Raw genomic sequence first — 27,543 nt, 5'->3', positions numbered from 1 at the left:
AGAAATCATGCAGTTTTAGCAGTCAAGGTAACTCGCTGTTTCTGTTATCATCGACCTTTCGTTCTCAATCCCTACACTTCGTGCTCATTATATGAATGGGAACGTTTGTGTAGTCATTTAAGTTAATTTGTTGCCATCACGGACAGTCGGTGAGCAAAACTGGTCATGTCAAACAATGCAATTCCCAGAGACTTTGTGAAAAATGTGCTACAAAATGGTGTCGGCCGTTACGTGTGTCAACTCAAACGAATAACCTTCAGATTCTGCAAATCCCACGGAGGAAGCAGGCACATGAGGTGAGACTCTGAACTGTAGATCCAGCCTAGTAGATTCTAGATATCTAGATCTAGATCTAGATTAATTTAACTGAGACTCACTTAGGAAGTCTAAGTTACTAAGTAATGGACAAGGTTGTAAGTTACTGGATATTAGGGTTAATCGAAGGCTTGCAAATCAGTGGACGTCTTGCGCTAGGCTAGAGGCTTGTGAGCAGGCTTGTGGTTTGATTTGCCTCCCGCTTGCTACCGGAGGGAACTTCTGGTGAGTTGTGACTCGCGGACAGTCCTACTGTACTGTGTCGTGACGTCGCGAACTCTCGTGGCAGTGGGCTCAGTACATATTACAGAAGATTCTCTGGTTATTTGCGTTGAGAGGCTTGCACCAAAAGTGCAAGATCGGTTGGGGTTTTTTTCATAGTTCGGTTGTAAAAAACAAAAAGCTCTATTCAATGCACTTAAAAATTAATATTGGATCGGCTATTCTTATGATGTTAAGGCCTGTTTATTTTTAATGTGCACGAGCCAAGCGCTTCATCATCGCACGCAAAAGACTTCAGTTCGATTCCCGTATGGGGAGAAATTTTTACTGAGAACCTCCGTCTTTCTGCTGGGGCGTAGTCTCAGCCCAGGTTGGCCCTGACATTGGGTAGCAATGCCAATCGGGCTTTCCCGCGAGGTGAAAATTTGGTCTCCGTTTACGGGCGATTTTGCGGACCCGGCCAAAGCGTAGGTGACTAACTTTGTCAACCTCGGTCTGCTCTATTTCCAAACCAATCCGAATGAAACTCGGCAACCAATCAGAAAATAGGGCAAACTAATGATATGTGGACCTTGAAGTTCGTACACATAAATTAACCTATACTTTTGGTGTCGGGAACACTTTCGTATCGTGTACACCGAAAACTATAAGGAGTTTGAATTTCAACGCCGAGATGGTAATAGGTCTATCTATCCTCTATAGTGTGCTCAAATTTGTACATTCTGTGTCAAGTAGTTGTTTAGACCCGATCATAAATGCACGACTACCCCCCTATCCAAAGCGGCTTCGCACGGAGACCGGCCATTTTCCCCTCACTCTCGTGGCAAATGTATGTGACCTACAAATCCCCGCATGACTATTCCGGGCCCGTTCATTGGTCACTTGAAATAGGCCTATGGCGGGCGCGCGCATCCGGTTGTTTTTCTTTCTATTCCCCTGTAACATCGCTATGGGGGTATTCCGAGGTGAGGTTATAAATCTCGTCTCGGGGTGTTCGCGTCTCAACGGGGAAAAAGAATTTTTAATTGTACGGCATGCTAGATTGAATTAACTTATCTTTTAAGGTTGGCATGGTCTAAAGTCATCATAAAAAGCTTTGCAATTATTTAGTCACGCTGCCGACATATTCTTAAAGATCCCATGTTGTGATACGATGCTATAAATAAAATGGACTCATCCCGACACCCCTTTTTCACAAAAACGTAATATGTACACCACAATTTTAATTATAACAAAATAACTACGAAATTGGTAGTAAATCTGACTGCAGAAATGATTTCTACACTCAAAAACACATCGGGTAGCCAAGTTTCTCTCGAACACTCCGATTAGTTACTGAGATACCGTTGATTTTCTTACAGAATCTGCTACTGCGTGGTCCACTTTTTAGGAGTATTTTCCTATGTGGGTCATCCATATTTTGCCGACCTTTACAACCCCATAACTTTTTTATTTTTGAACCGATTCTCAAAATTCAAGAAGCATAATTCTTAGAATTGAAAATTCTTTCTTAGGTACCAAAAAAAGGGGATAAAAGTGAAAATTTAAATTTTCATTGGCATTGCTACATTGGGTTGAAGTAGGCCTAGCCCGTCTCCTAAATGTTCTGTATTATGTCACTGTGAGTGTAACACATCTACAAAATAGGTTACACAGACCTGCCACTCATCCCAATTTAGTCGGGATATCCCGATTTTTTGCCCCAAATCTCAAGCATCCTGATTTTCCCGATTTCGATCGCGTGTATCCCGATTTTTGTCCCAGTCCGCTGTTGTGCCGGATTTTTCTAAAAACTTACTCTGCCTTCTCCTTTATCGCGGGAAGCACCCGTTGAACTTTTTGTCAGTAGGAACTCGGAGCACTGTTTCTCGAAATATCGATGTAATTGACTCGCCCCAAGTTGTGTGTGATCTTTGCCCGCACTCAGAATTCTCCGATGATAGCCTGGTAACTATAACAATTTATTTGGGACATACAAATAATCGATAATATTCGTACTTCCACTGCTACTTTCAAAACAAGCCTTGTCCGAGGTCTGGTAACTGCGCTTTCACACCAAATACTCAGACGAACAACAGTCTTTCTAACCCTTACACAACTACATGTAACTGCGCTGACAAGACTAACATACGGCCGTTGTCGTTGCTTTAGTCTGAACGCATTTTGAGGGATAAGAGATTTGTTGGTACAATTGGGCGGTCGGCCGCCGTTGTTATCATAGAGTACTAGAAGTAGAACGACTGTCGCTCATCTGAGAGTTTTGTGTGAACGCGCAGTTAGTCGGACCCGTTAATAAAATTGTTTCAATCAGCGCATTTGCGTCACGTGACATGACATCGCTGTGTGAGTTCTGCGTGTCGGGGACCGTCCGTTGACGGGGTCAACTTAAGTTCATGTATTTCGGGAATTATTGGTTGGGGTGGGGGGTATAGACACTTGGACTAGGAGTGCTTGACGTGATGCTTCAGGATTTACACCAAAAAAAATGATAACTCGCACGCACGTGCGCGCTCGCGCACACACACACACACACACACACACACACACACACACACACACACACACACACACACACAAACACAAACAAACACACTCAGAGGGCATATAGGCCAGTAATTTATGGACACCCCTGGAAAAATTTTAAGTCAGCTGTGGCAGTCACCTTGGTGATTTGCTGTTGATCCCGATTTTTTTTCACCAAATCCTGATTTTTGCTCCCTGAGTTCCTGATTTTGAGGTTTCATAGAGTGGCAGGTCTGGTTACATACATATGATACAAAAGCCAGTCACAACGACCCCTGGAGTTTTCCATTTTAGGGTAATCTAAGTCAACTTATTCTTATTACTACCAGAAACCTAGGTCTCTGTTACTGCAATACCACGCTCCCTCTCACTTATCCATTCGCTTAGCTGATCAACGGCGGGAAGTTAAAAATAACTTCAGCTCTCTACGCCTTGCACCAAAACAAGCCCAGCCTCTCCCTTCCTCCACGGTTCAAAGTTCACACAGCGAGCAGTACTGTCTTGCTGTTTGAACACATCGGACTGTCTTGTCGCCATCAAGACGGTCCTACACCATCGAGCCCATGCCGCTCGCTCGGTGTATCGAGACAGTACAAGTCAGCAGGTCAGGTTTCGAGCTTGTCCCGGGGCAAATCTCTAGGCCTAGCGCAAATCAGTACTGTGTGAATTGTGGGGCCTGTGGCTGCGGACAGGACTTGAGGCTTACGCGGGCCTTCGATTAATCGTGTAAACTACAGCGCCACGCCGCGCAGTGACTTTGTGGGCGAGATCTCTCACTCTCCTCCTCTTTCTTTTTCTGACGTAAGTGGCTTCGCGGATTGCAAGCAGGGTGGGGATGATGAGGGGGCCTGACACGAGTGGCTTCGCGGATTGCTGGTTGCTCTGGACTTGAAGTTGACTAGACCAAGGAGGTTACAGTTTGCGCTAGACTCAACTTATCATGCTGGTGATTTGATTTGATGATTTGACCTAGTGATTTGAGGCTTGTGACTTGAACTAGGGGCTTGTGAGCACGAGCGGGTTTGCTACCGGGGTACAGCCCTACTGGATATCTAATCTAGAATCTAGAGAATCTTTCTGCTGACCCGCTAGATCTAAGAGCTAGATCTAGATCTAGATCTATCTAGATCTAGAGTAATCGTACCGGGTCGGGCAGCACGTTTTTTTTTAGCTGTCGGGCACTGAAGTACAAAAAAATCGTTTAAAACTTTGTTTTTAAATCTAGCCCCAAAAGAGTGGCACACAAACCTAAAGCAACCTCCCTTACTTTCGTTGAAACAACAGTTACGGCGATATTTTGCTAAAAATAGTCCTTAAGACAGCTTTTTCTTCATCAACTTAGCAAAACAGCGTGCATAATCCGGTTTTTGCCCCAAGAGTACTCAAATATCGATAATACATAATCCGGTTTTGGCCCCAAGAGTACTCAAATATCGCTAGTCGCTAGGCGATCAATAACGAATGCGCCGCTGCGCTGTCTGCAGGTGGGGCCAAACCCGGACTGGGGAACTGGAAGTGGAAGAGAGAGGTGAATGCGGCGCTGTCTGCTATTTTTCAGTTTCATGGGGCCTAGAAAGATCTACAAACAGCGGAGTGTGATTGATTGAATTTGAATTGGGGCTAAACCCGGAGTAGCGGAGCAAGGGGGCAAGCGTGAACGAACTGCAATTGAATTGGGGCTGTACCCAGAGTAATGATGAATGTCAGAATTGGGGGGTTTCAGACACCAGTGTGGTAGAGTCAGATACCAGTGTGTAATACAGTCGGATATCAGTGTAGCAGAGTCAGATACCAGTGTAGTTGAGTGGGCCAGATGCCAGTGTAGTAGAGTCAGATACCACGTAGTAGAGTGGGTCAGATACATTCTCATTAAAATAGCTATAAATGGTGAAAACCACTTTAGACAAACTATCATTGTGCCCAAGTGTTGATAACAAGCATTAAAAATAATGTTTTTAAGCTTGCAAAGAAACAAATGTGATAATAATTGATTGAAAATGACCGAATGTCAAAATACTACCCGAATCCATGAGAAAACCATAAAAATGTGACCGAACATGTAAATAAATCGGGCGTCACTTTTGCACCCAGTAAGGGCCTCAAATATGAGAACAAGCTGAAACAGGTCATTCCTGGGGTCATCCAATCACAGGGCTTCCTGTAGCTGGTTTTGGTTTGTCTCTAGGGCAAGGCAGATAGGAGATGTAAAGCTTTAAAGTCAACGTGCCTGTTTTTGTCCTAATATTGACCGAACCGGTAATTTTACTCTAGATCTAGATCTCGACAAGAGTCCAGAACTAGGCACTCCTGTACAATTGCGGTCCCGATAGATCTAGATAATCTAGATCTAGATCTAGCACTAAATCACACAAGCAAAGACTACTGAATATCGATACTGATTTAAATGCGGTATCGATGTTTTATCCACAGCGTCACTTTTCGGCCGATTCTGTTGCTTTTAGTTCGCGTGACTCATCAGCAGACCGGAGCTCCCGGGCTCGGGGTCACGGGGTTAATGAGCCCTGAAGCGACTTTGCCGGTGTCGGTTAGGAAATTCGCATTTTTGACTCTATGTTTAAAACGATATAACTTCTACCCCATCCCACATAGCAAACCATTACACAGATGTACTAAAAGCTCAATGTCTTGAGATTTATTCTGCGTTAGAATGGTTCATTTCTGTGCCTTAGTTTGTGTTCTAGACAAGTGTTTGTAGAGTACCCAATTTGTCCTATTTTAGTTACAAACTTATGAGAATAAATGATTGTTAATTTAAAAAAGGCACGACAGATCTCTCCAAAATCTGTGTTAAACTGACTACGAATATCATGTCTTTTACCATGAGAAATCTTAAATCTGCGCGAGTAGAAATAGTCAAGTTATAAGAGAAGAAAGATGCACATCCGCATTTTTTAATTAAAGACGATCAGCGTTAGCTCTTATTTTACTATTAAACAAGAGAAAGTTACTCTGCGTTTGTTCATGAATCATGCTGTATCTGTGGCAGCCTGCGTACAACTAAAAAGATATAATATAGAATCTAAGCGATTAAAAAAACCACAAAACCGTGTAAATACATGGGTAGAGATAAACTTCTTGTATGGAATAAAAATAATGACAGCTAGCACATTCATTCTTAGTTTTTGTGTCGGAAATATGCGCGGACACAATTATGAATGTAAAGAAATCAGTCACATTGTCAGTTATTGCAAATGGTCATAGAAACGAAAAATAAAGCTGGAAAAGTCTGGTGCTGATTCAGTGTCCCTGGAAAGCTAGAAATTATTCTTATAACCCAATTACAAGTCATCCCTTCTATTATTCAGTCAACAAAACCTAGACTTACCGTTTTAAGAAAAGTAAGGAATTTCTGGAGTGTAACAGATGCTGTTCGTGTGTTAGATAACATGGTGACTTTTATAAACTTTCGAGAAAATATGCGAATATTCACGATTATATATATTAGACACATAAAGTTGTATTTGGAGGAATTATTTCATAGCGAATTGTGTGCCCGATGGATAAAGTTGCAAAATTACAGCTTTCTATTAAATGCGCAGATACCATCTTTTCTGAGTATCTCCACCAATGCTATGTCGTTCATGTTCCAAAAGTTCGACAGATTTTGACGAGGCCTTTTCTTTATATTGATTTTTTTTCATTCACGCTAGTCCAAAAAAAATTACAGTTTAGCATTGCCGACTCCAGCGCGTCTAACGAAATAACCAGACTAGTTACAACGTCCGTTCTTTTTTTAGTCTCAAGAGCAGAAATGCATGCTTTGGCTGCACTAAATGAGAATTACCATAAATACAAGGATACACCTTAAATTGTATGTTGAAAAGTACAAAAAATTAAGTCGGCCCAGACAGAGTGGCGACAGGGAGCTGACCCCCGTGACCCCGACATGATAAGGCGCCCGGCGGGGAACCCCCCACAGCAACTAAAATTCCACTGCCGGTGCGCTGTGTATCAGTTGATCTTACCTACAAAATGAGCAGTAAAACTTCACTTGTAATTAACAAGGAAGCAAGGGGAATTTGGACCATAATTTGATGTTAAATTGCAATAGGTTTGATTGGCTATCTCTCCAGGCCTATCAGCACACACATCAAAAAGTAATCGTTTAGAACCAGAAGTAGGCCTAATCGTTGGTAAGGTCAAAACGAGTATCCTCAAACGGTACCGCAATTGTACAGGAGGGCCTGGATATACATCTAGAATTCTAGCTAGATCTAGTCTAGATCTAATCTAGATTCTAGATCTAGTGACCTAAAATTTAATCGAAAATTTGAAAAGAATAGGCTACACACACTGGATACTGATTCTGACTGAAACTGAAGTCAGTTATTTTGTCGTAAGTTTATTGTGATACTGATGATGCTAATTTTTAATAACTAACCTGTCTAACTGACAACTTTCGGCGGAGGCATAGTAACAGTGAGGCTCAAGTTAATAATAGATGTACATAGTTAGTTGAGTGAGAAATTAAATCATTACCCATAAAGGTATGTATCCCTTGCTCTTGGCCTTGGGCTTTTAAAAATTAAACTATTAAATTTGTTTAGTAGGCTCAGTAGTACCGGGCAGTCCTTGGAGTAGGAGGTCCATAAAATTGATTGATAACTGTATATAATCATAATGATATGGAACACTGTCATTCATCATTCATTCATCTCGGTAACGTGCTGGCTTAATGATGGCTCTGCCGCTTCTGCTGAATTGCGGTGCCTGCACTGCAGTTGTACATGTCGCTTGTTGATTTTGCACTTTTGACGTCGCTGGCTCCATGGACATGTGCGATGATGGAGATGGTGGAGGCTGCTCTGGAAGACCTCCTCTGTTACCTCCAGGCTTTGGCGGTTGGACTGGATCAGCGTTCGTAGAAATCAGAGATTGATTTACCTCCGAGGACTCCAAAGCTAGAAACTGGATGTACGACGACCTCAGACTGTCGCCTCCCTCTGGTCGGTGCAGAAGATGGCGCCAATTCCGCCTCAGCACGCCGCCTGCTGTCGTCTCCACTAGGTACAACCTGGGTGCACACTGCTTTACTACCTTGGCTTGCTGCTTTCAGCCCTGTTGTCCGTCCAGTTTGACGAAAACCGCGTCACCTGGTCTGAGCTCAGACAAGACCAGAGCTCTGAAGTGTCTGTCATGATAGGACTTTTGCTTCTGCTTGTAGGCTCTGTCCTTTTCGAGCAGCTGATGCGTGTCGTCTGTGCGAGGCTGTATGACTGTGGGAAGCTTTGGGACCGTCATCTTCATTTTCCTCCCCATCTCTAGCTCTGCCGGACTAGCACCCAGCCCTGGTATTGGCGTAGCTCTGTACATCAACAGTGCCAGAGCGCAGTCTTCTTGCCTTAACAGGCGCTTGGACAGTTTGACTCTGCACTCTGCTGCTCCGTTCCCACAGGGGAAGTGTGGGGAACTGGTAATATGCTGGAAACCCATGTCTTTGGCAAATTGTTGAAATTTGTGTGACGTAAGATTGATCTGATTGTCACTGACTACTGTCTCTGGGATGCCACATCTCGCAAAGAAGATTTTCAGTTTCGTGACTAAACTTGAGGCTTTCTGGTTGGGCAAGTACCCAATTCCTGAATAACATGAGTAGCAATCGGTGACCACAACGAATGACCGACCTTTCATTTCAAACAGGTCAAGTGCTGCCTTCTCAAATGGCCTTTTGGGAAGCGGCATTGGAAGCAGAGGCTCTTTGGGATGGGATGCTCTCTCTTCCAAGCACTGTCGACAATTTGCCACTCTTTCCTTTATATTATGTCTTTCCCAATCTGTGGGTACCACACTGACTGCGCTGCTCTCTCTCGGCATTTAGCTATTCCCATATGACCATGGTGAATCTTCTCAAGAACCTCTTTTCTCATCTCTAATGGGACGACAATTCTTTTCCCCCTCAACAGTAGCCCATCTTGCACGCTCGGCTCGCTTCTGATATCGTACAAGTTTCTGGCTGCTAGTTGAACATTTTCTTTTTATGCAGGCCATCCATTCAGTGTGTAGCTCATGGCACAGCTCAGTTTGACGTCTTCTTTCATCGCCTGTTTCAGCTTTTCAAGTGTTGTTTCTCTGACTGGCCACAACGCCTCTACCCCTCTGACATGTGTGTGCACGTCTTGATGTGACTCTGTCTTCATCTGCTAGTGGTGTCTGCTGAGAGCGTCAGCCACCAGCATCTTCTTGCCCTCAACGTATCTGGCAGTCACATTAAATCTTTGCAGTCTATGTAACAGTCTCTGGCATCGAAGAGGTGTGTCTGATAAATCGTTCGTATTAATCAAAGGCACTAGGGGTTTGTGTGTCACAATCTCTACTGCTGGCAGTCTGATGAGATATTTCTCAAATTTCTCGCACGCCCATGCTAAGCACTCCTTTTCTATTTGTGCGTATTGCTTTTCTGGCTTTAACAGTGTTCCGGATGAGAAAGCGACTGGACGATCGCCCTCTTCATGCTTTTGCAGCTGCACAGCCTCCAGGCCATAGCCACTGGCATCAGCACTCACTGTCGTTAGCAGTTGTGGGTCAAAGTATGCCAGCGTCGGTGCTTCTGTTAACAGTTCCTTGACCTTTTTCACTGCTTCAATCTGAGATGGACCCCATGTCCACGCTCTTTCTTTCTTGAGTAGCTCTGTCAAGGGGCGGGCAACTGTGGAGTGATTTGGAAGTGACGTCTGGCAAATTGTACCAAACCCAGCATTCTGCGCAGCTCAGTCAGGTTTGTGGGGTCTGGCATTTGGATGATTGCTGACGTCTTGCCGTCATCCGGTCTGGTCCCATCCTTGCTGATGATGAACCCCAAGAATTTCACCTCATCCTTTCTCAGCTCGCATTTTTCTTGGTTCAGTTTCACAGCGGCATTTTCAAGCTTTGAAAAGATTTCTTTTAAGTGTCTCTTGTTCTCCTCTGTGTTTCTGCTGTGAAAAAGGATGTTGTTCTGGAAACAAATTGCTCCCTCCTGATCACCGAAAATCTGTTCTATCGTCCTCTGAAAAATTTTGCTCACCGAGCAGATCCCTTGCGACAAGCGTTTGTTACAGTTTGTAGAAGAACCTTCCTTCAGGGGTAATAAATTTAGTCAGTTTTGCCGACTTCTCATCAAGTGGAACTTGGAAATAGCCATTCATTTGCCGATTAAGACTTTCAAACCAGAAATGAATGGCAGTTTTCCATATCATTACAATAACCACGGTTCAACACTACTTACTCTCATTAAACAAGCAGTTAAACACATCTCAGAGACTGATCTGATAAAAGTGTTTGACTCATTCATAATTTGGGTAACCACCAATCTGTCCACAGAGGAATTTGCGCCCGCAACAGGGAACTGCTGCTTTTTCTTTCCTAATCCTTACTATCGTCATTGTTTTCCTCTACTTCTGTTGTATGTTGTCACATTCTTGTGACCCGCTACTTCTGGGGTGACTTGATAGTCGAAGTCGAAGCAGACTTTGTGCTGTTGAAGCTACAGAGGTGAGCAGAGTAAGTCTGATTCCCTGTAAGGACTTCTCTGTCGACATCCACCCCTTGGCGCTCATATAACCTTATGCAGTTGGGAACGCCGACAAAACCTGTACTAAGACAAAAAAAGATAGTTGATTTTACTTTCTAGTTTTTAATTTCCCGGTGTTGTGTTTATCACTTTTGTTTAGAGTATTTGAAGTAATGGTGTAAAGAAATGCTGTCATAAAGTTTGTCAGGAAGACTGCTCAAAAAGTTGTATGGACAATCCGAATCGGTCGAGAGGAAAACATTTCCGAGTTGGTTGTGTGTGTGTAAACAATTAAAAATACTAATTCAGATGACAGCCTTGTTTCTACTGCACACTCCTAAAAGTTCAATTTTAGTTATCTGTAGGTCATTACAGAATTCTTCATTATATATGTTCTACTTTCAGGAGTTCTTGGTTTAGTCTTCTCTTTTTTGACAGAGCAGCTTTGGTTTAGTTCTGCAGCCTGTTTTCTAGACCTTTAAAACAAATAATTAGTCCTAGTTTGTGGTGAAAATTAAAAAAATTAGTGGGTATGAAAACTTCACAAAGCAAGGATGTAACCTAGATTTTCATACTTTTCAAGAATCTTCTCACTTTATGCAGGACTACAAAAAGAACATCTGGGAAAATATCACAAGATTTGGTTCACTTAGGACTCCAGAGTCAAGCGAAACCTCAGTCTTGTGAAATCAAATAAAAATGTGGGTATAAAGACCAGTACAAAAATGAGACTTTATTCAAGATACTTCTCTGTCTAGTAAAAAAAGGTTCTTAGGCGGTTTTACTCTCCAGGTTGTGACAAAGACAATATGTAATGTGTTGTAGGTTAATACAAGGTGATTTTTAGAATCAAAATGTTTCTTGTCCAATAAGGTATGCTCAGTGTTCAGTTTATTTCCCCAGGGATTTTATTGAGAACAACCTTCTTGAGTTTACTCAGAAAAACCCTGGCGTGGTATGTTACCTGCAGCCAAGACGACACCGGCCCCCATCAGTTGTTGCTGAATTTTGTAAGTTACCCCGACGTTTATTTCGAATACTCATTACACTGATCTCCTTCCCTGTGATTTAATTTTAAGTGACTGAATTCAAAGGAAGGTTATGGATGGCAGCATGAAAAAAAATTATCGAAGTGGCCATGCTAGTATGCAGCCCCTACTGTCATTAGTTGCCGAAGATTGGATGAAAATAAACTGGATGACCTGAGTACATCACATCGCTTTAATTTATCGGTTCTTGAAAGGCGCCTTTATGATGGGACTTGTACTATTTTCTATTTCTGTTCATTTTTCTTTTCTAGCCAAGGCAGGTATGGTGAAGGCATAGATTGTTAGTTAATTGACCACCTCGGCAAACTACTCTAAAATATATTATGTGAAACAGGCTGTTATTCTACTGCTTCTTACAACTTAACTTATATTATTTGTGAGGCATCGTGGTGAAATCAGACGCTCGTCAAAATGAAATCGAAGAAACTGACATTTTTCTATCTATTTGACAATTTTTATCGAATTTTTTGACTTAATACCTTTAAAGTCCTTAAACGCATTTCTGTGTGTATTTTACTGAAAAATGTTGATTTAAGGCATAAAAAGGTAAATTTGCAGTTTCTAAGGACTCTCAAGCTTTGGAAGTCACCAAACTTTGGCAACCATTTTCTCGCTAGTTTTACCTCTGAAACCAGGCGACCACCATCTCTTTCAATCATAAGTATCTTGACATCTGTTCATGACAGATGAGTATTTTTTTCCACCGAAAGCAAGACAAATGAACATGCTTTAAAATTATACCAATAACTCCACATGTCCAAAAATTGATGAGCGCCTGATTCCACAGCGTCGTGACATACAGGCTTTATTTAAATAGCTATGTTCACCCTCATGGCACCACCACCAACAAGGAACAACATTTACATGTGCATACAAAGATCTTCTTTGCTAAATGAGTCTGCTGTACTAATGTAATGTGTGTGTGTGTGTGTGTCTCCGCCTAAGATCCTGGTGCTCGGGTGGGAGCAAGGAAAATGCAGGATTTTAAGTGAACAGAATCTTACCCAATGCACGAAGGGAAAAATTTTGTGAATTAAATTATGATCTGAAATGGGGGATCTTAGGTGAATGTAATGTAGATCTTCAGAGCGGGATCTTAGGGGTGACTTTTGTGTCATAAAAATTTTGCTTTCTTTAAACAGTGAGATCTCAAGCGAATCGGGATCGTATGCGGTGGGTACTTAGGTGGAGACTGCTGTATGTACATGATCATATATATAAAATAATATGCATACATGTCACTTTCTCGGTTATTTTGTTCTTTAAAGAACTCTTTTATAATCCTTGATCTATTCCTTTTTGTCATCTAAAATCCTCACAAAGCATTGCTGAGATTTCTTGTAGTATGAAGTTCTCCCTTTATTGTTTCAATCATTTATGTATTTGCTCACTCTCAAGCAAGATGACCAGCACAGTAGATTTTCATCTGAGGTAGTCGCTTCTCAGAAACAGGTGAACTCTGAGGAAAAGGGACTGCACATCCGCTTGTTTTCTTGGGAATTTCTTGACAAGGGTACTGTTCAATTAGCCTTCCATTTAAAAATACATTTTTGTCTTTTTAATTTTTTTTGCTTGTTTTTCTTTCCATGTATACAGTAAATGGCCGAAGAGAAGTTATGCTTCTGAGTGGCAAAGAAGTTCCAGAGATCTGCAAGTGGGTGGAACACATGCGTACAAGGTCAGGGGTGCAAATTGTCAATATGATCCAAAATAATCACACAGAAACCCCAAGTACTCAAGGAATTTGGCACCCTTTCATGTTCAGGGATTCAGAGATGGCAGCCACTGAATTTCCAAGCAAGAAATTTTCCCAAATACAAGTTACTGGTAAAACTGCTACAGACTTGGTACTTGAAGAACAACTCAAAGTTTCCTCTTCAGAGAGTTCTGATTCACATATTGAAGGCAAATAAAAGTATGCATTACATTACAATCATTGCATTTCATTTGTTGTTCAGAAATTGCTGTGGTGTGGAGTTACTTATGTGTCAGTGTGTGTTTACATATATGTATCTCTATGAGTGTATTGGAACAGTAGATCCTAAAGGAATTTGAATGTACTTTTATTGTTGTTATGAAGATAAGCTCAGAATTGTGATGAAAATAGCATAGCTGGATGTTACATTATAAATGAAATTGATTGACATGTACAATGTCACAGTTTGAGCCAAAGTCTTTTCTTTTCAGTAGAAATTTGCTTAGCCCAGTGGAGCATTCCTCCTTTGAAATAGCCTATTCTGAATCTGTAAGGCTCCTAGAAATGAGCTGTGCCTAAACTGCTCGATGAAACCCCTATGCATTGCCACTTCGCCTCTTTCAAATCGTTTACCTTTTGAGGCATTTTAAAGTCGAACCAGGCAAGGAGCTTTGGAATTCATTAATTCAAACATGATACTTTTCTGGAGGAATGATGTGATCCTGCTTCTACTTCTATTCCACATAACGTAACCATTGTTTTTGACAAAATGTGGCTGTTACTTGGCAGACGAGTTGTATTTTGTATACTACCACTATTATTCAACTGTTTCTGATATGCCTCATTCTGAATAGTGCAGGTTCTAGTTCAAGACTATGTTTCACTACTTTGAATGCAGTTCTCTAGCATCAGAATCGCTACAAGGTTTTGAATCCAAAGTACATCTGAGTAGCCTACCTTATGTTTATACCCAGACTGCAGAAAGTTTCGTCAAATCTTTATTTGATATGGATTGATACGTTTGAGTGTGGCCAGATTTTCTTTCATGAAGGGACAAAAGCTTACATTTTATCGCTATTTGATTTAATCCTCCAAAATCAAACAGTTTTGATTTTCTAAGTCCGGAATGGGTTCATTTGATGTAAATCGTAGCCAGTAGCCAATTTGAAGGCTGCTATGCATGTATTGACATTGGGGGGAATCTTTTCTTTGTATGGAATGAGATTGGATTAATAGTGTTCCGAGTCCAGTTTGATGAAGCAAAGCAGAAGTCTATTTAAATACTGTGCACTGGCAAGCACCTTTTCGCGACCCAACCCAATCGGACCTGAATGACCAGATTGGGTCTATATGACTAATGGGCTTCCATTCATAGGCTATATCAAAATGGTGTTAATACTACAGTGAAGTTTGAGAAAAAGAAAAGCTTGCTCAAGAAGCTATATTATGGTCTGGTGGTATCATGAAGGCCTACCTTCCCTTGAGATAAAGTTTTATTTCTAAGTCCATCATCCTAAAATATGAATTGGTGTGTTGAAAGTGGAATAAAACTATTGCAAATTCATCATGAAATTGGCTTCACAGAAAGGCTTGGGGACAAAGTAGGCAGATAGGACAACTTCACAGTTTACAATTCATTGGATTGCTGGAATTGGATAACTGACATTTTTTATTATACTTATTATACTGTTAATCTTGGTGAATAAGCTTTTCAAATTATTGTCTGCCGGTATTGTAGTCCTAGCCATGACACACCAGCAGACTGGAAAGAATGTAGTAAAAGTTCTAAGTTTCAATTTTACATCCTGTTCAACACTATAGGATTTTTTATGTTCTAATAATTTATGGAAAATATTCTCACAAATACATATAGAATAGTTGCCTCTCAATTAAGGCCAACCTTTTACAGTAGAACATACCTATGGGGGGACTTTTGGTTCCAGAAGAAAAATCCTGCTGTAGGCAAGTTCCCGCTATAGCAATGCAAAGGGGAATTGCCGGAAAAAAATTTAAAATCTGCATGATTACATTCCTTCCACATCAATAAAATTTGCGCTTTAGATCTTTTCTTGTCAAATTCGTTGCTTATCTCGGCCTTTAATTCGAGTGAGAAGTATTTCCTTTTGTCTTTGTTGGCAGCCATCTTTTCCTCGGTCTTGTTGCTTGGGCTGTCTATCGTACCAGTAAGCCTACTGTAGAATTGGTGAAGTGGATGCGTGCGTATGCCTATGAGCATCAACGATCGCAATTCAATCAATCAGGAATCGCACACTACACGCTCTCATCTTCTTTTACTTTTTGGCTTAGCCTAGGCCTAGTAGGGCTATGACACATGTCTCTCTGCATCATCTCTCTCTCTCTGCCGCCTGCCACACCTCGCTCATCACTGGACTGGCCAATCACAACGCCAAACCGCTGACTGCCTGTTTGGACCCCTTTTACAGCCACCCGACCCCACAACCCCCTTCCCCCCAGCTGGAGCTCGCTCGATCTCTCCCGCTGTATCCTTGTTCGGGCATTTCCTTGCCCTGTGAACCCCGAGCACAGGTAATTGAGTTAACATACAAAAAAAAAGGGGGGGATTTTGGTAAGGTCCCACTGTAGGGATGGTCCCGCTGCAGCGGGTGCCGTTATGGTTATGATCTAAACCTTGTTCTGTGTAAAAAGGGTTGAAATTGTAAACAATATTAAGTAACTGAATAGTTGTGATGATAGTTAAGGGGTGAGGTGCCACTGGAGAGTCCCAACTTCTTTCTTACTCTTCTGTTATATATGCTTTCTGGCTTTTCCCCACCATTGCACATGGATTGCATTCTTTTAGTCAATCATTTTTCCTAGCAGTAACAACTACTGAAATATCAATGGATGATAGGCTTATAACTTATACTAACGCTTGTTAATTTTGGTCTGTCCGCTCATTTATTAATTTGGCAATACACTTGTAACTTTGCATGGCACTTCTTTAAAAAAAAAATCTTGATCCACTTAATTTGGGCCCTATGTTAAACACCATACTTAGGGTGCATACACAGGATCACTATAGTAATTTAAATATATGCGAGCTGACAAAATGAGTTGCTTATCGGATTCAAGCCTTATTTATGGAAATTTATGCTTCACGCTTATAAGTATAAGGGAAGTTTTTACAATTTAAAAGTATGAAATAATAAAAGAAATGTTGTTCTTAAAGAATATGGCATTAATAGAAAATTTACAAATTTGACACTTGTGTCGATTTTTGGCCAATATCTCCATTTGTGGATGGCGAGAAGTAACTCATTTTGTCAGCACTCCTCACATATGATTTACAAAACCTAGATCTAGTCAATAAATTGTTCATTTTGAGACAGTAGCACCATCTTGCACCCAGATTTCAGTGTAATTACGCAGTTTTTTTCTCCTCAAAGCAGTCTAGGAATCACCATGTGCGTCTCAAAAAGAAGTCGCCCATCTATTGGACCGTGTTTCATAGGTATGAATTTTAAAGTAGTGTTGATGAAAATAATGTGTGAGGCAGCGTAGTGAAATCGAGCGCTCGTCAAAATAAAGATATCAAAGAAACCGGCATTTTTTTGGCTGTTGGCAATTATTTTTCTAAATTCCTTTTTTTGGGCACAACACCTTTTATGTCCATTTAAAACACATCTGTCTGTGGATTTTACTGAAAAACTTTGATCAAAGGCACAAAAAACTTAAAGTTTCAGTTGCCATTGACACTCAAGCTTTAAAAGTCACCAAACTTTGGCGGCCATTTTCTCACTGATTTTATCTCTGATACCAGATGACTACCATCTCATTCAATCGTAAATATTTTGACTTCTATTCAAGGTAAATGGGTATTTTTTTTCGCCTAGTGCAAGACAAATGAACGAGCTTTAAGATGATACCGTACTAATAACTATATATGCCCAAAAATTGACGAGTGCCTGATTTCACCACGTCCGGACACACGACAAATGTCGACTCTTCGATGTCTTAGTAGGATGGCCTATGCGGTAAATTTTCTATTATTATTTTTTTAACCTACTTTCAGCTAACATCAAAGTAAACATGTCGAAATCTTATTTTGCAGTAGCCTTCATTAATCGGCTTTTACACATTATGTTGCTTATCCACCTTTTAGACCCGAATGCAAGACCTGAGAAGATTAAACAGCAATCTGTTTTTATCCCATTTTAACCGCTGACAGATGAAAGTGAAAGTGAACAAGCTATAATAATGATATATATATATATATATAATATATATGCATCACTACCAACTCTGAAGATAACAATGCAACATTTTATTTCAACAAGTCATCGTTCACAGCATGCCTTTCATCAGTCATGTCTCCAATGATTTAACAAAAACTCAATAAAATGTTCCTTTCCTATTGTTGAAGGAGTTATTCAGCATGCACTACAGCTACATGTCTGTGGTATGTCCAATTCGTGGCTCAAGAATGTTCCATCAGAACAGTGAAGCTTTACAACTTGGGTGCTTTTGTTTTGAGCTTGACAACATCGTCTGCTTAGCTGGAATCCAGTTTCAGTATAGCGATCCTTTGACTCACAGAAGCCAGAACATTCTTGAAGGTCTCTGATTGGCTTTGTATTCTCACATTGAACACCATTAGGCTTTGACAATTTGATGAATCCAACAGACTTCTCTGGATCTTCAAACATCAACTGAGGCTTGCAAGATTCACATGGAATTTCAGCTGGAGTAATACCTGAAAAACAATTGAATGAAAAACCTTGTCATAATTGCTAATGTATCTACAGATGACAGAACTGATACTCAAGGATAGATACTTTTCAAGAACAGAGAATACAGTGTTATTTTACAATGGAAGCTGAACAAAAAATTTTTAATTCACTTTAGAAATCTAACGTGAAATTTTTAAAAGTTTCAGCTCAATATTGTCTCCCAAAAAAACTTTAATGTAATCCCAACAAATACAACCCAAAAGGAACTGAGATAGAATCCCCACAGGTCAGAGGAATAGAAGAACTTGGTAGATAAAGGTGGAGGTAGAAGCCAAGAAACTGAGCAAGACTTGAATACAGCTGAAGAAAGAAGCACAAGGGAAGTAGAAAACTTTGTAATGGTTGAAGGCCTATGCTCCTGACCAAGTTGAAAGGGGAGGGGGGGGGGGAGAGAAAGAAGTCACAACATACCAAGCTGCATTAAGACATCAACATAAAAAGTAGATTCTCTGAGGCGGTCAAAGATATTATATAACTTTAAAAGGATTAGGAATCCCTGGCTTTCTCTGTCAACTTACTTTGTGGAATGCACTTCAAGCAACAGCCATCTGAGTCCAACATGTCTGCTACCTGTAATGTCAGGAAGGCAAACAAATATTTGATGAATAAATAAAGCTACTGCAAACTGTACATTTTTAAGTAGCCATGCAAGTTTTTCAGAGCAGAAAATTAAGCTGCAGTCCCTTTGAGAAATATTCTTTAACCCCTTGGCTACAAACCATATGCACTCCATGCCAATGGAAATTTCTACCATGTGCAAGACATCACAGGTCACATTCTTTAATAAGCTGTTTGCTTATTAATATAAAGACAGATAGGTAAAGCTATAATATATTCAATAGAGAGAGATTCATGAAAAGATGAATTCATTCATTGATAATGATAAGACCTGCGTAGAACAAGGCAAAATACTGCAAATAACTTGATGAAAGTACTAAGACTGAATAAGCACTCCAACTCAATGCATTGGCTCTGTCTCGCATGATGTGCAGGGGAAAGACAACACACCTCGCTTTGTTTTATTGGTCACAAAGCTCATGCTTCCTGTCATTCTATATTATATCAATAATAGATAAATAAAAATATATGACTTTAGCTATTGACAAGACCCACGTAGAAAAAGCCATTACAATGTAAACACATTGAAAGCACTGAAACTAAACAAGAATTCCGATTCAACAGGTCGGTTCTGACTGTCCTGCAGAGTGTGTGTAAGAAAGACAACACACCTTGCTTTGTTTTACTGGTTATAGTACCCATGCTTCCTGTCAATTAATGGTCTGTAATATGATCTCATAGTTAAAACGATATCACTCTCTTTATTCAAAACATGGAAGTAGCTGAGATACCATCAAAAACAAAATAAGGGTTTTAGCTGTCGTATGAGATATGTTAACAGCGCACCTGGCAGCGGATTACTGAGTTGTATGACATATGTTGACAGCACAGTCAAGGAGTTGATAAATCTTTTAAAAATTACACTTTGCTGTCTAAGAATGGATTAGAAAATTTGGCACAGGTCCCACATTTCTTTTGTTTTTAGTCTTTTCTTAAAGCTATGCATATATAGGAATTTCATTATGAATGAATTTATAAAGCACAATTTCAAGATTGTGGAATTAAAATGTAACAGTAAACAGACTGACATTACACAACATACTCACATCTGTGCAAGTTTTTAGAGTATCCAATTTTGGGCATTCAATTTGTGACTCTTGAACAAAGTAGTGACCTTCCACTGAATCATGCTGGCATGTCTTTGTGAAGCACTTTCGAGCACCAGGTATAACTTCTCCAACCTGTGAAAGTTTAAAGACAAATAGTGAGATACACATCATCCATTTCAAGTTAATCACTAACAAATCTTTAAGCTGGTATCATAATTGCTACATTATGTATTACTAATTATCAGCCTTGTTCAGTTAATGAATGGTGTATATACTACATAAAGAGGCAATACAACAAGGCCATAAAGTTCAGACAAACAAGCCAATTAGAAGGCTTGGATGCATTATATTCTGTGCAGCTGTGGTTACAATAGTTACATAAATGCATTTATTTTCTATTCCTTTGAGTTTGATTTTGGTGGACTGACTTTTGCTGCATTGCATAGAGATACTACAATAAAAATCATAGCATCGTGATCAAAATCTTGGGACTGAGATCCGGAAATAAAAAGTCTTAAAGAGATGTATGGATTGGAAGTGTAGGGCTAACAAACTTCAGCATCCATCACATTGCTGTATTCTTACCTTATATACATTTCCATTGGCTTTACACCCAGCAGCTACACACTGCCCACAGCACTGACCAGAGACAGGAACCTGGACCTCCCCCTGAGGTAATAATATAGAAAGACAATTTTGTAATTTAATATAATCACGCATTTGGAATTAAGTAAAATAAAAAATCAACTGTGAAAACACTATGGAAGGGTATTTTATAACCTTAGTAGAGGTTTCATCAGACACTTTGTAACAGAAAACCATTAAAAGTGCAAATCAAAATAAACACTGTATTTATTTACTTTATTTAAAAGTAACAAGTAAGGATGGTGCACTTGAAATGAGAAATGTCAATTTTATTTGAAGTTGAAATGAAGAACCATGTTAGAAAGCAAGTTGCACGTACACAAATTCACCTAAGAAGCCAGCTACATGCAAAGAGTTAGACCAGAGTGTTTTGTCTAAATGCTAATTTTCAGCAATCAGTCTATGTAGTTGCCTTTCCTTTCACTCACATGCTGGCATTTTGGACAGGCTGGAGCATCACATACTGATTCAGCAGTTCCTTTCGCAGTCAGCTTGCAAGTGCACAATTTGCACAATCCATCTTGCCAGCTGTCACCCACCTAATAGAAGGACAGTAAGAATTAGAAGTAGCACAAATGAATATATTTGTATATATATATGCACTGTACAAAAGCAAACTCAAATTAACACTTTCTACTGTACTTTTAGTCTCCAGACCGTAGTTTGCGCTCACTACCACTGGCAAATTTAGTCACCGACACAACCAGGTTCACTAAAAATAATTAAACAACGAATGGACGCACTGCACTGAAGTAAATACCAAAGGAAGTCACTCTATATTGTAGCTGAATGGTTGATGAACCTCTCTGAATTTTTAAAGCGTGTTTCTTGAGCTGCCAAGGTTTTTTTAATTAAAAAATATTCTTCCTCAGCTTTAGCATTCTAAACTGGTGCGGTACCCAAGGGTTTTTCACAATATGAGCCTTCGGTACTGCAAGTGTTAATGGTGTTGCATTCATAGATGTTGCAGACCCTGTGAGCATTCTGTAAGGGTCACATCCAAGGAAGTGGTAAACAGAAGATTTAGAAGAGTCCCCAAAGAAAAGTATGTCATGGACAACATTCAACCTCTTAGCAATGACTTACTATAACTTGCTATCTGTATTTGAGCCTAATTTTAAAGAGAACTGTTCCCAGTCAGTGTTTTCTTTGTGATAATATCTTTGACACCTTTCGCAAATGTGACAAAGCCGAGATGAAATTTCCCACTGTTAATGAAATAAAGATGGTCTTTTTAAAGGGTATTGTTTAGTACCGAAGACTGTTTCTAAACAGTGCAGTTTGTTTTTACAAATATAATTAACATTCAACTTTTAAAAAGCCAAAAGAGTGCACAAAATTTTTATGCTTAATTGACCAAAGCTATAAAACTTACAGCAAAGTGATCTGCTTATGTTGTATCGCTCCCATACAAATGTTTCTACATCAAGTTACTTTAAATATGCCCAGATACATAGAATAATTTTGTGCTAACTTATAATGAATCCAAGTTATAAAAAATGAAACGTATTTGTATATTCCTACCTTGAAATTCACAGGACCATTACCCATAGTGTAGTGGCACATTGTTTGACCTGTGGATTAGTTCAAATCAAGTTAAAAACTCAAAAAGAAAAAGTATCAGAGGCCTAAACATAAACTTATGGATAAGCCACAGGATTTCATAGTTATCAATGCATGTCACTTTTAATGACTAGCCTATATACACTGTCTCTTATTTCTCTTCCAATCTACACAGTTCACCAACAAACGTTCAGTTGGTTTTTTTTATGTGAATTTCCTGGGGAAAATAAGCACTTAAATTAACATAAAGCAACTTTCCTACTTTTCATAACTCTCAAAGAGTACAGCTCACAAGCATTCCAAAGAGATAAAAGTGAACTTATCCTGAGATTTTATGGTAGAGGACTAGAGTCAATATTACTTTGAAAAAATATCATTTGAAACGTGTATAATCAACACTAGAAGCAAAAACAAGACCAATGATGAATTTGCAGTACCGGTACAAAAAGTTTTCTTTGTAACAATTCAAGGGAAAAACTCTTCATGACGACTCTACGGAATAGTTTCATCCAATTTTACATACATGTTGATTCTTTACTGACAACGATGGGTCTAAAAGACCTGACCATAAAAGAAAACTAAACAAATAAAAGCAATTCGCTGATACTCATGTTTATTTCTTGTAGATAATTCAGTCTTTGAGAAACTGATGTGTGTGTTATCGAAAATATTATTCACTTTAAATCATTTCTTTCATACAACATCATTCTTTTATGAGCTCAGAAATGTTGGCAATGAAATTTTTAAAAAGAGCATCTGAAAAAGCATAAAATTGTATGACTTACCTTTTCTTTTTTCAGGCTGTACTTTGCGAACAAAAATAGCTGTATGTGCTGAAAGAAAAGAAGGGGAACAGAAATTCTACACTGCTACACTGTTCTATTTATTTCATTATAATAATACAACAAAGGATAAAGGAAGCAAAGTGAAAAAGTTGTTTTGTATTAACTCATATATGAAGCTAACAAATATAACTATGAATCTCAGTCAAACTTTGGTGTTGAGGTTGAAAAAAACGTTAAAATTCAATTTGGTGCATCAGAAAATTTGAGTGAATCCACACTTGTGCATGTGAGAATTAAAAAGGGAGCATTTCCCCAAGACCCTAAATGTTAAGCATTGCAAACCCGTATCACACCAGGTGTTCAGTCAATTAAAATCAAGGCAGCTTACCACAATTGTGCTCATCATCAGCACAATCAATGACACCGTCACAACGCTTCTCTGCCGGAATGCACAATCCAGTGGCACACTGGAACTCCCCGGAGCTGCAGGTATTGCACTGACAGCTACATGTCTCTTTGTTCAGCTGGGACTCTCCCTGGATGGAGAACACGTGGAGTTTAGGAAAGGGAAATATGCTTGAAGGAGTTGTCATACAAACTTCCCTTAATGAAATTTGCTTACCATCTCTTTTAGTATTAAGCCTATTATACTGTTTCATTCATTCTTTTATAGTCATTCTTGAGGCTATAGGTTGGATGATCCTTAACAATTGTAAAAGATCCTTTCTGTTGATGTAAATTTTTTTTAAAGCCTGCTTCCAGCCCAAATCACAAAGAAATGGAAAGCATGCAGAACATTCAACTTAAAGAATAAAATTAAGCAGTAACCCCTGTCCCCCTTTTCACACACATACATGCACGCACGCACGCACACACACACATGCACACACACACACATACACATATGCATACATACAAAGGCCTACACATAGCCCAAATGTCTCTCAAAATCATACTTGACACTGTTCTTCTGATACTCACCACCTGACAGGCTGGGCAGACTTTTGGCATGCAAAGAACTTCTCCTCCAATACACTGACATGTTTCACAGTCTTTATTTCGAACAACAGCTCCCGGCTGAAAGGGTCAAAAACACAATCCTTTAAACTTATGTTTTCTTAGCTTACAATAATACAAGATCCCAAAATTATACGGAAAACTGGGTCAAATATCACAGCTATTTGACCTACTTGAATGCATGGGTTAGGGATAATGATAACATCTTATATTAAACATAGTTTCAACGAAAGGTACAAGTTACATCTTCTTTTAACAATGAATAGAAAGTTGCATGAACAGGATACGGTAAACAAATGATGGAAAGTCAAAGAGCATTGTAGTCAGCTTTGCTTTAAAAAAGATGTTTGTATACTTATGCTTTTTTGTCAAAATTAAGCTACTACTTCAGAACTGAAATTTGGAACATACTGAAAGTCATAATTCTGTGTCTAACATCCTCTCTTATCAAGCTACAGATAATAACTGCATTCATAAAGAGCAGTATTTCACCGTGGTAATGATAGTAAAGGAACTTGGATCTTTCTTGAAGTTTCCAAGAAGATGCATCGTAAGTAGTAGTAAGTCTTATAATTTACAATTAAAAACAAAACTCTTCACTCACTCTGATAACTGTATCATCAACCATGCATGGACACTCATTTCTTGGAACACATTTGACACCGTTGCAATACAAGCCATTTGCACAGCCCATGTGGGGACAGTGAGTAGAATCCATGCCAGAGAAGCACATCCTTGCTTCTCTCAATGCTGACGATACTTTCTTCGGTTCAGTGGACCTTTTGGACACTGGAAAAATAAGAATAGAAAATTAAATGGCAGAATTCGAAGCTAGTCAAAAAGAAGAGCACTGTGTTAATTCACTGCCAAGCACCTTCAATCACTAATGTTGTATGTAAGTGCCCAAGGCTTCTGACATCATCTTTGCCTTTTATTTCTATCCTACTCAAACTGTTCTGCTCGGTCAGCTTCTACATTTAGCCCCTTCTCCTTTGGGTTTTGTCTCTATGAAAATACAATGTTATTAAAAGGCTTGCATTATCAGTTGCTGATGTTCATGGTTTCCATAGAAGGTAAGGTTCATTGTTCATTAATGCATAAAGAAGTTCGACAGCCCATTCCCACTCAATAAACCAAAGATCCAAGTGCTTTGTTCTTTATAAATCAAAATGCTGCATTTGATTGAAATTTGAAAAGAAATTAAACCATTGGAATGAAACTTTTGAATAATAAAACCTGGCTTTTTGTAGCGTCGTATAGAAAGGAAAGCCCACAAAGTCCAGACAGAATCAATACATATTTACATATATATACCTTGTTCTATTTTGAGGAAAGTGTGTAGCACTCTCACACTGAACTAACACTAGTTTACTTTTCTAAAGCATAACAGAAATAGAGTAAAAATACGTACAACATTCTGCAGTAGACTTCCAGCAGCCAAGGCGGGCCTCATAGTTATAGCACATTGAAGTATTAGCCTTATCGGCTGTGCAACGCAGACCATCCCAGAGATTGCAGACAACATTCTGACCACTATTTTGGGCAGGTTTGAGATCAGGGGTAGCTGTTCGGCACTCAATCTGGACAGGGTCTTTGCATGAAGGAGACATCCTCACTAGATCTTCAATGGGCTCAATGTCATTCTTGCTAGTTAGTCCAGGCTGAGATAAATCTTGCCAGTCATCCCACACAATGCATTTATCTGATGGGAAGATGGATTTTTTAAGTTATAAAAATGTTATAGAATTTGTTTCACTTATTCACTTTTGCATTAACAGAGAAGATGAAAAAATCAGTACTTGTATAAGCTTTAGAAAGGAATGGGTAAGTACTGTCCACTGGGCTCTGCCATTAGAGAGTAGAAAACAGATAACGAAATGAGTGTTTGTTTTAATGGTATGTCATTCAACATATCTTTAAAAATCAATTTTTCCAAAATGGATCTATTCTAGATATCTTACAGCACAGTCTGTAGTATCAGTACATTTTAAAACACAACCATTTTCACACTTAATAACAACTGAAGAGAAAAAGAAGCCTCAAGGCAAGAGTATTCAAAATAAACTACAATATGATTAACATTGTTTTTATTTCAGCATACTTTACTGCAAAATTTTATGCAATATCGACTGCTTCATGACACATGTTGTGGAAGTAGTCCAGTTGTAAAAAAAAAAAAAAAATCAATACCGCAAAACTGTGGATATCAATTCTGGTCTCAATGAGTCGTCAATGAAGGAATCTAAAGATCTTTTGAAATCCTCATGAAAAAGATGCTAGATGTTATTTTAATCTTAAAACTGCTGGAAGGCAAGCAGATTAAATCAATTTAAGACAAAGACGTTCTCTGAAGTAATCAGAGGGGTCAAAGTCATGAAATTACATTTGCTTCAAGGAAACAGATGAAAAAAAGAGAAAAACATACCCAGATCCTCAGTCGGCTCAGACATCTGAGACATCTGTGAGTCCAGTTGTAATGGTGCTGTCACTGAAATAGAGAGGATCAGGAAATTTTCATTGTTGCTTTTTAACCCTGGAAGCGCGCAAGCCCTACATATAGGGCTGACCTACTTCGACCAGGACCCTGACTTTTTTCAATGGAAAATTTCAGTATTCCTTACATGGAGAATGACTTAGTAAATTACAGGTCAAAGTTATAAATAGTGACCAATGACTTTGCAAGTTATCTTGACCTCGTAGAGCGTCTCTTGGCCAAGATATCAATCGATAAAGTGACGCGCTCCAGCAGATCGACTACACGCTGTGTTATCACTTGTTCTGCTGTGCTAATGTACTAATTGTTGAGTTTACCGCATTTTGCACTTTGTTTGTATTTATTTGATCGCATATCATTTTTGAATGGCTCATTCTATCAGCTTTAACTCTTTTTATCCGGGCTACGAGTATACTTGTAACTAGGACCAGTCCGGGCTACGAGTATTCTCGGAACAGCGATACGGTCTCGTCAAAGAAGCTAGTTCTGCTTGTAATTACCAAAATACGCAAATACGGCGATGCTAGCTCTGTCTGAATGTTTTAATTTTCCAATGAACAGTGGTTTCTTTGTTTTTGATAGGTGTAGAAGCCTGAAAGATGTCTCGAAAACGTACATTCACGACCGACGAAGTACTTTTTGAAGTTGCGCTGGGTTGTGAGGGGGAATGATACTAATTTGATGATAGTGACTCTGAAATAAGTGCCGTAAATTCCGTTGTGGATGATAAGAAACATGACTAAGACTCATCTAATAGCGATTCAGATCATGGTGAAGGGGTCAGTACTGGAATTCGTGTTCGATGGGTAGAGCTAGATCTAGATCTATAAAATCCAGTGGGACGTCGTGGGCGCGGCAATCAGGGTCAAGTTCGAGGGTGGAATACACCTCAAAATCTACATTGTGCTATTGGTGTATTTCCTAACCACATACATTTACAAAAACTACATTCAATTTCTAACATAACTGCCAAATTTCCTTTAAAACCTAGAGTAAAAGTAAGAAATATAGCACTTTGAACTATACGCACTGACTTCCGACTCATACGGCGCGGCGGCCCCAGGACGGGTACAGAGTCCGTGGGGGTACGGCTAGGATAAAAAGAGTTAAGAAAAAATATGGTTTTATGCCTTTTATCATTTGTTGAGCCGTAAATGGTCATTTTTCAGGAGCAAGTGTATACATCTCTGGTGTCTCAGCTGACATCCCCCCAACAAACCCCCATGTTTACAACTGATCCGCCATGGCCGCGGGGCATTTTGGGCAGGTTACTTCCGGTGAAACGCCAAGCACTTCTAGTGTATTA

General features: G+C 39.5%; 2 protein-coding genes across 3 annotated transcripts in view; one reads left to right on the top strand and one right to left on the bottom strand.

Moving 5' to 3' along the window:
- Positions 1-11: 11 nt before the first annotated feature.
- On the top strand, positions 12-13,554 carry LOC101864497 (39S ribosomal protein L43, mitochondrial). The gene is made up of 3 exons (XM_005090305.3): positions 12-296; positions 11,474-11,580; positions 13,216-13,554. Exons 1-3 carry the CDS (start codon positions 166-168, stop codon positions 13,530-13,532), a joined length of 555 nt encoding a protein of 184 aa, XP_005090362.1. The 5' UTR covers positions 12-165; the 3' UTR covers positions 13,533-13,554.
- Positions 13,555-17,585: 4,031 nt separating this feature from the next.
- LOC101864273 (hemocytin) overlaps positions 17,586-27,543 on the bottom strand; it is a 28,558-nt gene continuing 18,600 nt past the window's right edge. For both annotated transcript variants that reach the window (XM_005090304.2, XM_035971105.1), the window contains 12 exons: positions 26,169-26,231; positions 25,155-25,445; positions 24,348-24,532; positions 23,708-23,803; positions 23,115-23,262; positions 22,727-22,774; positions 21,903-21,952; positions 20,807-20,917; positions 20,319-20,402; positions 19,731-19,865; positions 18,585-18,636; positions 17,586-18,029 (listed from right to left, as the gene is read on the bottom strand). In XM_005090304.2, coding sequence (XP_005090361.1) covers positions 17,707-18,029; positions 18,585-18,636; positions 19,731-19,865; positions 20,319-20,402; positions 20,807-20,917; positions 21,903-21,952; positions 22,727-22,774; positions 23,115-23,262; positions 23,708-23,803; positions 24,348-24,532; positions 25,155-25,445; positions 26,169-26,231 — 1,586 coding nt within the window. In that variant the 3' untranslated portion in view covers positions 17,586-17,706. The remainder of the gene's footprint in view (positions 18,030-18,584; positions 18,637-19,730; positions 19,866-20,318; positions 20,403-20,806; positions 20,918-21,902; positions 21,953-22,726; positions 22,775-23,114; positions 23,263-23,707; positions 23,804-24,347; positions 24,533-25,154; positions 25,446-26,168; positions 26,232-27,543) is intronic.

The sequence above is a fragment of the Aplysia californica genome, unplaced genomic scaffold, assembly GCF_000002075.1.
Source record: "Aplysia californica isolate F4 #8 unplaced genomic scaffold, AplCal3.0 scaffold00015, whole genome shotgun sequence".
NCBI lineage: Eukaryota > Metazoa > Mollusca > Gastropoda > Aplysiida > Aplysiidae > Aplysia > Aplysia californica.
The sequence above is the reverse complement of the archived record's forward strand: the minus strand, read 5'-3'. Positions and strand labels throughout refer to the sequence as shown.

Coding starts and splice junctions, on each gene's coding strand:
- LOC101864497 (XM_005090305.3), top strand. CDS start 166: ATGTCAAACAATGCAATTCCCAGAGACTTTGTGAAAAATGTGCTACAA. Junction 297..11,473: donor GGAGGAAGCAGGCACATGAG/GTGAGACTCTGA, acceptor TTATTTCCCCAG/GGATTTTATTGAGAACAACC. Junction 11,581..13,215: donor ATCAGTTGTTGCTGAATTTT/GTAAGTTACCCC, acceptor CCATGTATACAG/TAAATGGCCGAAGAGAAGTT.